This window comes from Leuresthes tenuis, unplaced genomic scaffold (assembly GCF_036924035.1).
Source record: "Leuresthes tenuis unplaced genomic scaffold, fLeuTen1.0.hap1 SCAF_1, whole genome shotgun sequence".
Lineage (NCBI taxonomy): Eukaryota > Metazoa > Chordata > Actinopteri > Atheriniformes > Atherinopsidae > Leuresthes > Leuresthes tenuis.
Window position 1 is genome coordinate 39,193,918 of NW_027325355.1, and position 14,728 is coordinate 39,208,645.

General features: G+C 40.5%; 1 protein-coding gene across 3 annotated transcripts in view; it reads left to right on the forward strand.

Annotated features, from left to right (window-relative positions):
• The window catches only part of LOC140290045 (alpha-2-macroglobulin-like protein 1), a 37,946-nt gene extending 26,120 nt beyond the window's left edge, over window positions 1-11,826 (forward strand). For all 3 annotated transcript variants that reach the window (XM_072379316.1, XM_072379318.1, XM_072379317.1), the window contains 18 exons: window positions 186-411; window positions 1,180-1,306; window positions 2,208-2,329; window positions 3,130-3,181; window positions 3,348-3,431; window positions 3,579-3,755; window positions 5,612-5,693; window positions 6,546-6,702; window positions 7,137-7,211; window positions 7,700-7,865; window positions 9,115-9,311; window positions 9,402-9,617; window positions 9,945-10,063; window positions 10,225-10,315; window positions 10,396-10,464; window positions 10,601-10,706; window positions 10,814-10,855; window positions 11,400-11,826. In XM_072379316.1, coding sequence (XP_072235417.1) covers window positions 186-411; window positions 1,180-1,306; window positions 2,208-2,329; window positions 3,130-3,181; window positions 3,348-3,431; window positions 3,579-3,755; window positions 5,612-5,693; window positions 6,546-6,702; window positions 7,137-7,211; window positions 7,700-7,865; window positions 9,115-9,311; window positions 9,402-9,617; window positions 9,945-10,063; window positions 10,225-10,315; window positions 10,396-10,464; window positions 10,601-10,706; window positions 10,814-10,855; window positions 11,400-11,422 — 2,131 coding nt within the window. In that variant the 3' untranslated portion in view covers window positions 11,423-11,826. The remainder of the gene's footprint in view (window positions 1-185; window positions 412-1,179; window positions 1,307-2,207; window positions 2,330-3,129; window positions 3,182-3,347; window positions 3,432-3,578; window positions 3,756-5,611; window positions 5,694-6,545; window positions 6,703-7,136; window positions 7,212-7,699; window positions 7,866-9,114; window positions 9,312-9,401; window positions 9,618-9,944; window positions 10,064-10,224; window positions 10,316-10,395; window positions 10,465-10,600; window positions 10,707-10,813; window positions 10,856-11,399) is intronic.
• The last annotated feature ends 2,902 nt before the right edge of the window (window positions 11,827-14,728 follow it).

Below are 14,728 nucleotides of genomic sequence, written 5' to 3' on the forward strand. Positions count from 1 at the left end.
TGTACTTTTACTGAATGAAGGATTGAGCATTCCCTTAGGCACCTCTATCAAAATTGCAAGAGATCTTCTCGTATGTATCTTGTTGTCATATTTTTAAAGTATTTTCTTATTTTCATTTATGAATAATAAAGGAAAACCATTATACTTGAGCTTTTAAAATTAATGTTGCTTGTCTATTTGTACAGTGACAGTGGATCAGTGGTTATGGAGAAGACAGTCCCTGACACCATCACTAAGTGGGCAGCAGGAGCTTTCTGCATTTCCTCTTTAGGCTTTGGCGTGTCACCCAACATTGGACTTACAGTCTTCCAGCCATTCTTTGTCAGTCTCACTTTGCCTTACTCTGTCATCAGAGGGGAGGTGTTCACACTCAGAGCCACTGTCTTTAATTATCTCTCCAAGTGCATTATGGTAAATATTCATTTTCCTAGTGATGCTATATCTTTTTTATAGTTTTTAGATGTCTGAAATATCGGTCTAAATGTAGCAGTTAATAATAGCTGTGTGTGTGTACTTTAACTGGTGCTGTGTTTCTTTGCATAGTCTTTCATATAGGGGAGATATTAAGTATTGGGTATAAGGTTAAAGCATCCTAATTTAAAAAAAAAAAATCTGCCAATCACACAAATTTAACTTGCATCCTTGCTTCAACATAGTTGGACACATTTTAACAGGTGACCATAAGGTGATGGTGGAAAGAAAAAACTTCCTTTCAACAGGAAGAACCTTCCATCAGAACCAGAAATGGTGCCCATATGCCTCGACCAGCTGGGGGTTGAGAGGACAGGAAAGAGTGGACACCAGGCCAGGGATACCTGCTGAGAGAGAGAAACACAAGTTAATGACAACAATGATGTCATATGTACATGGAGGGAGGGAGGAGAGGTGCATCATGGGAGCTCCCCCAGCAGTCTAAGCCTATAGCAGCTCAACTATGGGATGTATCAGGCTCACCTGAGCCATCCCTAACTATAAGCTTTATCAGAAAGGAAAGTTTCAGCCTGTTCTTAAAGGTAGAGAGGGTGTCTGCTTCCTGAAGCCACACTGGCAGCTGGTTCCACAGAGAGGGGCCTGATGACTCCATATGTATACACAAAGTATAATTTGATGTCATGGAACATTGAGTTGACATATTAACATTTGACACTGTGTATGTTTTACTTTTGTATCTGTTTGCAGGTGAAGGTAACCCTGGCCGATTCTGACCAGTACACCTCCAGAAACTGTCATGACTGCCAATACACAGCATGTTTGTGTGGAGAAGAGAGCAGGACCTTCTCATGGATTGTGACTCCAACCACTTTAGGTAGTGTTGAGCAGAAATGATGCACCCGTTTGCCTTTCATCAAGACATATTGGATTACAGGTCATATACTGTACATTATTATGCCTCTGGACATACATTTTATGCAAATTTCCAATGTATTATGAAGAATTAATGACACTTTACATCCTGAATATCAGCTTTGCTTTGACTTAAAACACCTGTGAAACACATCTGACCAATATCTAACGTCATATCTCAGGATCAGAGTGGCAGATTGTGACTGTTAAACATTTGATTTGCTACTGAAATGAGGACACTAATATTTGGGGGCCCTCTTTGAATTGAACTTGATCTCAGATTGCGTCAGCTAGCTCTCATTAACCAAAAAGTTCATATTAAACTATTATCCCAAACAATATAATGTAGTTTTCATATTTTTTTAATAAATATATTGTTTATTCCATCAGATACAGTCTTAAACTTTGATTTAAAGATGAAACAGAAGACGCTAATTAAACCTAATTAAGAGCACTGATAGTAGTTGCAGCTGCACTGCTGGAATTGAAGACGGCGCCTGTTGTTGGAATGCTGCCTGGCCTCAAAGCAGAGGCTTTCTATCAGCCTCCATCAGCAGGGATGGAGATGAGGCTCTGATGAATGTCAAACTTCCTCTAACTCCCCCTTAGAAGAATGCTGACAATCTGGGGGAGAGATATGGGGGAGAGATGGGATAAGTCAACAAATGGGGATTAATGAGGGTGAATGGGATGGTAAATAGGAGGAGAAGGAAAACACAGAGGAAGGATGGAGGATAATGAGTTGGGTGGAATAGCAGATGGGAAGCTGTCTTGCCGTCTCTGTACACACTGTGTGACGGGAAAGTCGTGAGCAGTAATTATTACAGCCCCGTTTTAGACTGAGTCTGTCTGTGTGTACACAGGCAGGGTGAGTTTCAAGGTCAGCGCCGAGGCCCTGAAGACCCAAGAACTGTGTGGCAACGAAGTGGCCACTGTCCCCGATGTGGGCCAAATGGACACAGTAATCCGCACCCTACTGGTGGAGGTCAGTGCCAAACGTGACACAAAACATCACATCACTGCTAATTCTTTTGACTTGTTATCAGTTGGTGCAAATGTGTAAAGCACAAGGTTGATTTGCAGTATGGATGGTTCTTTAACAATATTTTAATTATATTCTTATATATATTATATAATATATAATTTTATGCAATTATGTGTAATCTGTTAGTTTCCTTAGCTAGGAAATTGGATTAGATTGGATTATGATTACAATGAATGAATTGAACAATTGGCTTGAATTGGACTATATTATTAAAGTGCCTTGAGATGACATTTGTAGTAAGTTGGCGCTATATAAATAAAATGAATTGAATTGAATTATGATATAATTATTTATATTTTTAACCAATCTTTTTTTTTAAATTGTAGTGGATTTGAATATGCCTGACCAGCTTTACAAGTCTATAAATTCTTGGTTTAAATCAAAGCTCATTTTAAACAGTCTTCCAACTGATTGAAAATGGTTTGCAAAATGAACGTACCAAAAATGCAAAGAAATAATTCTAAGATCCAGCAAACAAGAAATGTAGCCAGTGCAAGGACTGTATAATGTAATGTATGATGAGTCAGGACAGATATCCAAAGAATTCTATCACTCTGTTTTGAGGAGACTAGCATCATTATACACATTTTGTTTTAGTTCTAGTTCATTCTCATAATAACCAAAGGTTTGTTTAAAGTAATGGACACAGGAGTGCTGTTATATTGTTATACATCAGTGACTGATTTAGTTACCATTTGCTTCCATCTTGAAATCATCTTTGCTCTTTGTCTCTCCAAAAGCCTGAAGGAACACCACAGATGGTCAGTCACAACGCTCTGCTGTGTCCTGCAGGTGAGTGTGCACAAACCAACATGTGCATATTCAGGCACATTGACAGACAAAATACTAATTGATTTGGCAAAAAAACATCACTGATGTGTCTTAAGTTTTATTTAATGGACTTACACCAGAGAACAAAACAAGTCTAACTTACTTCTTTCTATTTAATTCCTGCCAGAGGGACCTGTGGAAAAGAACATCTCTCTTCTGCTGCCTGAAATATTTGTGGCTGGATCAGCGAGAGCATCTGTCTCTGTACTGGGTTAGTTATGCTACACTGAAACTTTTGAAGGAATTTCTTTTACTCTTGTTATTGAGACTTAGTGTATGTTGCTTCCAACCCGGCAAGTGAAAAGTCTGTGCAGAGTGGAATCTTTTAGTGTTTGTTATTCCATTTCTGCTTCTGTAGGTGACCTGATGGGCCGAGCCATGCAGAACCTGGACAAGCTCCTGGCCATGCCATATGGCTGCGGGGAGCAAAACATGGTGCTGTTTGCTCCCAACATCTTCATCCTCAACTATCTGAACAGCACTGGTCAGCTGACCCAGAAAATCCTGGAGAAAGCAAGACGCTTCCTGGAGAGCGGTAAGCATTGAGGGCTTTTTCAAAATCAGTTGTAATGTTGCTGACATACGAAAGATGGTTCTAGATATATACTACAGGTTGGATTACATTTTGGACATGAAGGGACAATAAATTAAAATTGTAACTACCACGACATGGAGGAAATTGGGGACATTGTCAAACAGCGCAAAACCTTTTACTGGTAGGTTATTTATGGCCCTCTGCATCCTCAGTGGCCTTGCAGAGGCAGTGCAAAAGCTTTTGGGCTTGACTGTTTATTGGCTTTATTAGTTTCACCTGTGAAACTAAGGATTTAAGGCATGGCTGGTGGGGCTCATTCTGGTGGGGCTGGTGGTTCTGTACCCTAGCCTCACTGGGTGTTTTGGACATTTATCAGAAGGCACCCTCAGCTGGGGAAGGCCCACCACAGGCTGATCAGACCTGGGTGTGTGTCGCCTGGTGCCTGAAGTGGTCTTTGGCAGCCCATACTCCGTCTGTTTGTTTCAGCCACAACCAGTGACTGCTTCATTCAGCCACAGTGGAGTGTTCTTTGGTTAATTTCCGCTGCGCTCGCCCTCTGATGCATAACTCCTTTAGCAGTTTTGTGGTGGAGAAGGCCACAAAGCTCCTGTAACCCACTTCCACTGGGAGCACTCTCACCTTCCAACCGAGCTGATCTACCTCTGCTGCCAGACCAGCATACCACTGCTCCTTCCTTTCAAATGCCTCATCGATGGCATCCTCCCAGGGGACCATCAGCTCAACAATGAAGACATAGCGCCTGGAGCTGGACCAGAGAACCAGATCTGGACGCAGGTTAGTGCTTGCATTTTCCGATGGGAAGGTGAGCTTTTGGTATAGGTCAATACACATTTTCCAGTCCCTTGCTGTGCCTAGTAGGCCTGCGTAGGAAGGGGAGGGCTTAGTCTGCTGTTTCTCTCCTTCTCATATGAACAGTATTTAGACATGTGGCTTTGGCTGACATTTCTTTGTCTTCGTGTGTTGCAGCCAAGCACCTTAAAACTCGATTGTGGCACCAAGTGTATCTACCTTGTGTTTAGCTTGCCTTGCAACTCATCAGGATCTGTTTGAGGGTTGCTGGAGCTGCACAAAGGTGACAAACTTAATCCTCTCCAAACCGAGTTGGAGATTGGTGGCTCTGATGATGAAGCTCTATTTCATCTTATGTTGTTCCACTCCACCCCCCTTCATCCAGTGGCCTTGCTTAGCTTGCATGACTGCTCTGGCACACCCAGCTGCTTACTCCTGATGTCGTACTTCCTCCACCACCAGTTGCTGGCATTCCTTTGGTGTAGCGCTTTTCCAATTTGTGGCTTCTGTACACCAACCCAAGTCCTCCTCTGCCATGTTGGGCAATACCCACAATGTCCCGCTTCCTCCCTGCTGTTACAGTTGTTGCAGTGGCTCTGATGATGGGATCTCTGGACTCTCTGAGCAGCATATCTAGTCTTGCTATGGCACATTTGTACTCCTTCACAACGCTAACCCACAACATGGTTCAAACTGTAGATATGAAAAAAGCATGTCTGTTTGTGTGTGAATGAACCTTTTACAAGTGTGTACAACCCGATGCTTGTTGTTAAAGTATGGGTATTACCATCTTTGTAAATCTGCTGGTGAAGGTCTGATTTTACATCTTGATTCTGAAAAAACAATTGGAGCCTTTTTTACAGAATGTGCTTCGTTCAGTAAAACTGATATGATTACGTAGTTTCAGACATTTAGTGTACAACCAGTTTAATACTAAAATCAATAGTGACACGTCCTCCAGCACTAAAATACAATGTTGTTTTCGAAGTAAAAGATTGAATTCTAAATATAATATCCTGCTTTTGCTTCCTGTCTGTGTGTTGTAGGATATCAGAGGGAGCTCACCTTCAAACATGATGACGGCTCCTACAGCGCCTTTGGGAAGAGCGATGAGTCTGGAAACACATGGTCAGTAATGTGAATGAGTGGGTGCACAATCATGACACTTATAGCTCATAAATAAACTTTATGTATCAACTGAAGAGGAACCAGATATGTTTCTTATAAAAGCCAAATACTGAGACAGGACCACTCTGTTTTTTAGAAAGGGTGCTGGGCAGTTTTGCAGTTGAGGGGGGGGGGTGTATTCCAAGAGAAGTAACTCAGATAATAACTTGATGTATAATTTCAGTTTTAGTCAAATTTATTTAAAACTGTCTCTTAAAAGTAGAATTAAAAATTGGTTTTACTGAAAGCAAAATACAGGCGTAGTGATATTTGAGATATCATTCTGCCTGCAAAGCATTTTGATGTTCAGTTCAGCTTCACTGCTTTAATCGGCTTGTTTTTTGGGAATGTGCCCTAATGAATCCTCCAGACAGACAGCAGATAACTACAACATGTAATGACTGTTTTGCTTTGGAGGTCTTGACTAAACCTGATTAAAAGGAGAATAAATACTTACATTTATCAGGTGGAGCCAAACATGACTCCAAAAGAAAGCTAATGTGACAAAGTTGCATCTACAGGACAGTTAAAAATGAGCATTGTAATGTAGAGACATGCCCATACTCAAACTAATAGCCAGAATAACTAAGTAAATCAACTTTTGATCATTATTGGGTAATGTTAAGATAAAATGGCTTGAGTAGTAATGATTGTGTGGTTGTACATGCTGCTCCAAATGTTCTGATTTGATGGGAGACACAATGCTGTTACATAATTGTCCTGCCACTGGGTTCATTTTGAACTTACCAACACAGACGCACATGGTTTGCTTTCCACAAAGTTGGTTAGTATTTTGTGTATGTGACCTTCCAGGTTGACTGCTTTTGTGATGAAGTCCTTTAGTGGTGCAAGACCATCCATCTTTGTAGATCCACAGCACATTAAAGCTGCTAGGAAGTGGCTGTCCAAAAATCAGAGGGATGATGGCTGTTTCAGATCTGTTGGAAAGCTCCTCCACAATGGGATGAAGGTATGGAACTTTCTGGACTTCATAAGACTAAAACAAAGGTACAATGTTAACTCAGTGCCAGAGGTGATTTACATAGAAAATAAGATTTGAGAGCTGTTGATCTGAGAGTGAAGACTGGTTGTGACCTGCATATAGCAGTAATTAAAATATGTCTGCATGTGTAATAGTGACATTTAGATGTCTTTGCCTCTCAGTATTCACTTATTCTTAGGCCTGCTACAGTAATCCCCAAACAGACAAGTATCCGTTTTAGAGTGGCTCTGTCTTCTCAAGCACTGATGTAGTTGAGGAGAACCAGTGTTGGGTTTTGTCCGATGCACTTTTGAGTTGCTGGGTGGTATTTTGGAAAGACATCTGTGGTTGCCCGTATTTTCAAAATTCTGAAGAATAGATGTATGTGTGATATGGTGCTGCTGGTTCTGTGTTTCTGTCAGGGAGGAGTGAGTGATGATGTGTCCCTGACGGCGTACATCGCTGCTGCCATGCTGGAGCTTGATGGGGACGCCTCGGTGAGTCGGACACCACTCTACTTCTTTTTTAATTATAATTTCAAATGTTGATTATTTTGAATATCACTTAAGTCACTCTTAAATAGCAGTTGCTATTTTTCAACAGGATGAATCTAGGAGAATGGAGTCTACAGATTTACACAGTCACCAAAAGAGATCTAGGAATGTGAAAAACAGTCATATTTTCTGTCTAATTTGTGTTTAAGTAATTGTATTGTACATTGAAGACATCAGCTTCTAAGACTATATGCAGCTTCAGGAATATGGAGTGGTCTCTTTTAACCTTTACTACTGCCCTTCAAAAAATGTCATCACGCTTCTTTACTGTCACTATATCAGCAGAACTTGTTCTAAAGGCTGCCTGACAAAACTGCTCTCTAATTTTTCAAAGCCTGCAGAAGAGTTTACAGATCTACTGTATGAGTTCAGGTGTTTCTTCCCCTTCCTGCACATAGTCTCATCTCTGTGCTTTTTTGGCTTTGCGTCAGGACCCTGTGGTGCAGAACTGCCTGAGGTGTCTAAAGGCAGCAGTGGCTGCTGAGATGGACAACCTGTACACCACCTCTCTGCTGTTCTACACCTTCACTCTGGCTGGAGACCAGGAGATGAGGAGCAAACTCATCACCTTACTGGACCAGAAGTCCATCACAGAGGGTATGACCGTTTAGAAAAAAAATAAAAAATTCATTAATGCCACCAAGCAGCACAGTCGTGAAACAAGATGAGATTACATTCTTGGGAAAATTGGCTTTTGAAATAGTTTTTTGAATAAAGAAGCTAGAGTTGCAGGAAAAATGAAGTTCAGTTAAACACCGACTGATGCCTAAATCCTACATTAAGTATAACATTTGAGCAATTGTAAGCAAAGTAAGCTTATTACTTTAATAATTTGTAGGGAATATTTTGTGTAATATATTAAACAATATGAATACTCAACAGTAATACATAGCATCCTGGAAAGGAATGCAGTATGGTTTCTGATGAATACACAAGGTTCAAAGTTGGTGTGTGGATGCAGATCTAAATGCAGATTGGTGGTGCACAGTAACTACATCCTGATTCTCCATGTATAGTTTGCAGCCCTCCATCTGATAACTATGAGCTATTTAGAGATCTTTAGACAAGCAGCAGCTCCGACACGCTGGAAAGCAGCACATGTTCTTTTTTTATTGCTCTTTTTGGATGTTTTTGACTGAGCTGTTTAAGAGGTTTTACAAGGAGAAAACAGCAACATAGTCCTCTGGAAAGAAGGAAAGACTTGAAATTAAAGCACGGTTTGAATTTTAATGCCTGGAATGAATGCTGACTTGCGTTTTTGTAATTAATTAATTAAATTATTTTTAAATTGAGTATCTGAGACTTCCAATTAAATGAAGACCAAATGGTTCCTGTCCCACAGATATTACATGAAGCAAGTCAACTCTGTCTGACGGAACTTTGTGGTCACACCTGTGTCGAATAAGAATTGAACTTTTTTTTTTTTAACCCTCTAATGGATGAATATTCAGAATCTTAACTGGAGTTGTGTCAGTGCTGTGATGGTTACAAAATCCAGATTAAAACAAAGAGCGGACACTAAGGTGAAAAAGAGTTTGAATTCAGCAAACCATAACAGACCACCAGTGTCCTGTGAGCAGCCATAGCGCTGACTGTTAATGCTGAAGGGAAATGCAAGGTTTTCTGCTAAAGACTCATGTAATTGGTGAAAACGGCTAACTTAGTAGTTGAAAGGTCTGACATGAAAGTGATAAATGCAGTTGAGAAGGAGTGTCATTTAAAGCGGAAAGAGAACCTCTGTTCTACACTTTAGTTTGGAAATATGAGTCTCATTCTTTTAAATAAAGTTTGCAAATGTAGTCTTTGCTAACGTCTATATGGATTACTCCACTGTGGTGGCTGGTAGGAGGCACCCGCCACTGGAAGAGAGAGGGAGCTCCTGGGAAAGGCCTGGACTCTCTGGAGGTGGAGATTATCTCTTATGTTCTGCTGGGTCTGCTCCACAATCCGCCCATGCCAGGTTTTGGTTTGGATTACTCCAGTGGCATCGTCCGCTGGCTCACTCAGCAGCAGAACCCGTATGGTGGCTTCTCCTCCACACAGGTAGCCCAGACCACGTTCAAGTTTAACATTTATGGAGAAGCTATTGCTGAACCAGCCCTAACCAACACATTTAACCAATGTCATCTACAGGACACTGTGGTGGCCCTCCAGGCCCTGGCCAAATACGGAGCTGCCACCTTTAGTCCAGAGGGCAGTACGACAGTGCTGGTGACATCTTTAGGAAACCTGAACATAGAGTTTAAAGTGAATCAGGACAACAGGCTGCTGTACCAGGAGGAGAAGCTGAGCGAGATCCCCGGGGAGTACACCATCAAAGCTCAGGGACGGAGCTGTGTGCTGGCACAGGTATCATTTCATGATCCACACAGCGACAACAGGGTGATGAGCAGGAATTTGCTAAATAAGCAGGAAAACACTGACATGAGCTTTATATTGATGTCTGTTCTTTCTGCTCTCAGTACAAAGAGTTTCTCATGTTACCCAGCAGCAGAAAAAGAGTTTGAATTCAGCAAACCATACCAGACCACCAGTGTCCTGTTAGCAGCCACAGCGCTGACTGTTAATGCTCTGCTGTGTTCTATATGTACAGCACAGAGGCCACAGATGAATGAGCCTGATTAACATGTGTGTATATCTGCTGTATGAAGTGGGATGTTCAATGTGTCTCTGCAGATCTCCATGCATTTCAACATTCCCCCTCCTGCTGACTTCTCTTCCTTCAATATCTCTACAAGCACTATGGCTAAATGTAGCAACAGCCGGCTCCAGCTCATCCTCTTTGTGCATGTCAGGTACTCTGTGGATATGTATGACATCTTAGATGTGGACTGATCAAAACTTAAAGTAAATTTAAGTAAAAGTGAATAAAGTTTCTGTTGGAAAAGCAGTCCTACTGGAGCTGCTGTAAAGCGTGAGCCTGTGTGAGCGCTGCTGTGGTGTTTGACTCTTACAGGTATCAGGGCAAGAGAGAGGAAACCAACATGGTTATCATTAACATCAAACTACTATCTGGACACATTCTGGATCAGAGCTCCCTGAAGCTGGTCAGTTCATTATACTGATCAAACCATCTATGCTTTCACATTTGTGAAGAACATATACTGAGTGCTGTGTGTCTTCATAGTTGCAGAACAACCGCTCTGTGAAACGGGTCGATGTGGATGAAGGTTTCATTAACATCTACTTGGATGAGGTAGGAAGCACTGAGGGTGTGTGTGTGTGTGTGTGTTTAGCTTGGTAGAAATGGGATGCATCAAGATGGAATGTTGCTATTCACATTATTCTATCTGCAAAAAGAAAAAGTGTTTGAACTCTTGTTTTTCCTGCAGCTGAAGAAGGATGAAACTCAAATCTACAGTGTGACTCTGGAGGATGAGCAGCGGGTCAGAAACCTGAAACCAGCTGTAGTTAAAGTCTACGACTACTACCAGACAAGTAATGGCCTCCTCTGATGTCCACTTACATCTTTACAAGTAGAAGGAACCTGCCTCCATCATACCAACCCTCCTGATTTTGAATCTGGATGCACTTGTGTTTTTCAGGTGATGAGGCGGTCACTGAGTACACATCCCCCTGTGCAGAGAGTACGTACAACTCTGAAGCTTCACACTGATCCCTCTTATTTTCCTCTTGTGCTAGATCCAATGTAGTACAGTCTCACAGGCTTCTATTAGACGATATCTGTCAAACTGAAACACTAATATAACAGGAAAAAGTATAAATCATTTTTCTGTCAATTTAAGTACTGAAATTAAAGTTGGAGTATTTTAAACTGCAGTTAATGTGTATCTAGGCAAAGCAAGGCAAGTTTATTTGTATAGCACAATTCAACGACAAGGTGATTCAAAGTGCTTTAGAAATGTAGAAATCTAGAAATGTATCTAAAGTCTGCAATATTTTCAGTTCTCTCTTAAAAATAGCACTATTGGATTACTTCATCTTTTGCTGCCGTACAGAACAAAACAGTTCTCAAATTAGACTGTTAGAAGTCTGATTCATAAAGGATTATCCCCATCGATCATGCTCTTGAGTTCAAACTGGTTACGTATTGCAAGCCCATAATCTGTGTAGACGGTGAATGTAAATATGTGTGGTGTGTATTGGAAAATGAAAGTGTTTTCTCTGCAGGTGACACCACCAACCAGCTGTGAAATCCACTTCCTGCAAAGCCCTGATGGGACTCGTTGCAGTTGTGGGAGAAATCAGTCAAACAAGGAAAGTTCTAAGTGTGCGTTGGTGTTCTCTTTAAACTTCTATTTAGCTGTGTTATATTGTGGGTTATTTTTATTTTGGTCATAAGATTCTTTTTTTTTTCCCCTGTAAGTTTTTCATGGTTTTGGTTCATCTCCCTCACATGTTAAGCTGGTTTCTGTCCATCACGTGTAGTGTTTCTCTGCTTAACACTGTCCACTGAATTCAAGGATAGCAGCCGATACTCTGATAGTTGTTTTTAATAGATTTGACAAAAAGCCATATTATTCATACATGAACATGAGAAATACAGGGTACCGATGCGACAGTATGGTCCGTGTACTGATTGTGAATCTGTTTGTTTCTTTGTGGAAAAAACAACAACAAAAAAACCTACAGGCTCATGGGGTTGCTCGGTGATTGATTCTGTGTGCGCACCTACAAATGTGTTCTATTGTACCAGTAAAAAATAAAACTGTACAATTTTAAATTTAACTGCAATAAAAGTTCTATAATGACAAAAGTAAAAATTGTTCTTTTCATACAATACAACATTTTCTTTCATTCAGGCATTTTCTTTATACTTTAGATTTTCTTCTTTCCAACATAACTGTAACATAACAGAACTGTAATGATTACACCACCTACTACTAACAACCATTATTTAACAACCTTGCCAGTGTTGAAGAGTTTGGTACAATAAAGGCAAGGAGGGCAAATTCTATTAAGGTCATTTCACTAGTCTATTTCACTTTTCTAGAAGTAAACATATCACCATCTCAGACACCACAACCATAAATATCATTGCTGTACTGAAACTAAACAGCAGTTCCATGTACTCCATAAATCGCCCCCCCCCCCCCCCACACACACACACACACACACACACACACACAAAACAAAGAAACTGACAAAAAAACAACAACACATTGATGATCAACATCTTACAACAGAATCAGCCTCATGTATGAAGGCCTCAAGCCACAGTGGGGACACAAAGCAGGATGTCACTGATCAGGAGTCAGTTAATTATTATAGTATATTTTAATTTTTTTGCTGATTCAAGGCAAAAATACACAAAGTTTAATAACAAATCTGCCAACCTTATTTTACTGCAATATTCAATATAGCCATTCACTATTTAACATCAAATAAGGGACATTTTACCATTCAATCAGGGTAGCTTTTAAAGCAAATTGGACTTAAAAGGGTCAGATAAAAAAAAAAAAGTGTCTTCTCACTTTCTCTGGAGAAATAATTAAAATTTTCCATTACACAATTAAGGGAAGGGTTATGCATACAAAAACATTACACAGTTTGTCAGTTTTACAACTGAATATAGCCACATACATGACTGGTTGTAGATACTGTATACAACAGTGTTCAACAATACAACAGTGATGGTAACGCTTTAATTAGTGTCAGCACATATCAGCCATGTATAAGCTGGAGTAATGTTAGTCTATTCCATAATGAAGACTTAATCATGTCTCACTTTACTGACCTGAGAGAAGTTCTTGGCCCTCATCTTGACCTCCACGAGCTGCTGCCGGTGGAAAGTTTCATCCTGCAGTCTTTTCTCTGCATCCTCCCTCCTCCTCCAGCATCTGACGGCGAGCCAGGCTCTCTCGTTCCTGGGGGAAGATCGCTTTCATTAAATATTTTTTTGATCTATGAAACGGCTTCGAAGAGCGCCCATGTTCTTTTTTTCCAGCTCCCCATTCATACATTTATGTGCATTCTTCCCTGCTGGGAGCAGCCCACAAACTCTACCACAGGGGTCAATTTTTAAACAGAAAGCTTTTGCTTATATAAAGAAGTAACAATCAGCTTAAAAGACGACAACAGACCAGTGACATGAAGTGTCTTTCAGTGGTAAGATGTTGGCTTCTAGTTTTTTTCTCTATCATCTGTCTGTATGTACAGTCAGTATATTTATATGGGCATCAAGAGATAGAAAAATACAAGACAATATTCTGAAAAATGCAAACAGTTATACTGGCGTTACATAACCACAAATATACTAAACTGAATTGGACTGTATTAATTTGGACTATACTACTTCCATCCATCCACTTTCTATACCGTCAATCCGTCGGTCGGGTCGCGGGGGGGCTGGAGCCTATCCCAGCAGTCATCGGGCGAAAGGCGGGGTACACCCTGGACAGGTCGCCAGTCGACTACACTACTTGTACTATACAAATAAAATGAATTATTATTGTTGTTCTTATTACTACAAATACTCAGTTGTTATATGGCCTAAACAATGATGTTCATTTGTACACATTTTTTCAGTCCTCAGACTTTGAGGTGAGAAAGAGAAAGACAGCAACAATAGAAATGTGAGAGAAAAGCCAGAGAAGAAAATGAACTGAATCATCATTAATGACCTTTGTATATCAGACCGAACGTTTTCATCAGAGCACAAAAAGGTAAAGACATTTAGAAGACCAATAAAAATGAATAACTGTCTCTTTAGTTTTGTAATTCATGTTCAGTTCAAAGGTATCGATGAGAGCTCTGCACAGACTCATCAGTCATTGAGGATGGATTCAGGATAACTGGCTTCATATGCCAAAGCCCTCTCCTTTGAAGTTTGATCTCACCCGTGATTCAACAAGTCTGGCTTTCTCCAGTTGCGCCTCCTTCAGCAATTTCTCCATGTCCTCAATCTTCAGCACATCCACTGCTCCAACACTGATGTTAAGCACAGCAACATGGTTATCACACACACTTCACAATTTCATATCGTGAGCAGCAACTCTTACAGTACATAACCGCACGTCAGTCTGTGTGTTAAAGCATCTAAAAAAAGAGTAAAGTCTTTTTCCACGACATTCTTATCAACATGAAATAGAAGAAATCTTAATAAAAAGTGATACACAGAATCAAATGTGAGTTCTCATCTTTCTCCCACTCTGCACTGTTCATAATACCATACATCCCATCCCTAACCCCACTAAACTTTTGCTTTATCACTCCTGAGAGCTGTAGGATGCATTTAAACATGGGTGCTCCACAGAGCACAGATAAAATGGACACCCTTCCATCAAACTAATTTGACAGGTGACCTTTGACCTACTTCCAGTTGCTCACATCTGGTCAGGTGGCCTTTGACATCTAAGGGAGGGGGGTTATGGGTAGAGTTAAGGGGGGGTTACAGCTAAGGTCAACAGGTTGTGAGAAATATATTTGTTGAATGTTTAAATAAGAGAAAGGGTTAGGGTTAATATGACAGGTTAAGTTTTAGAAAGTCCTCCTTTTTG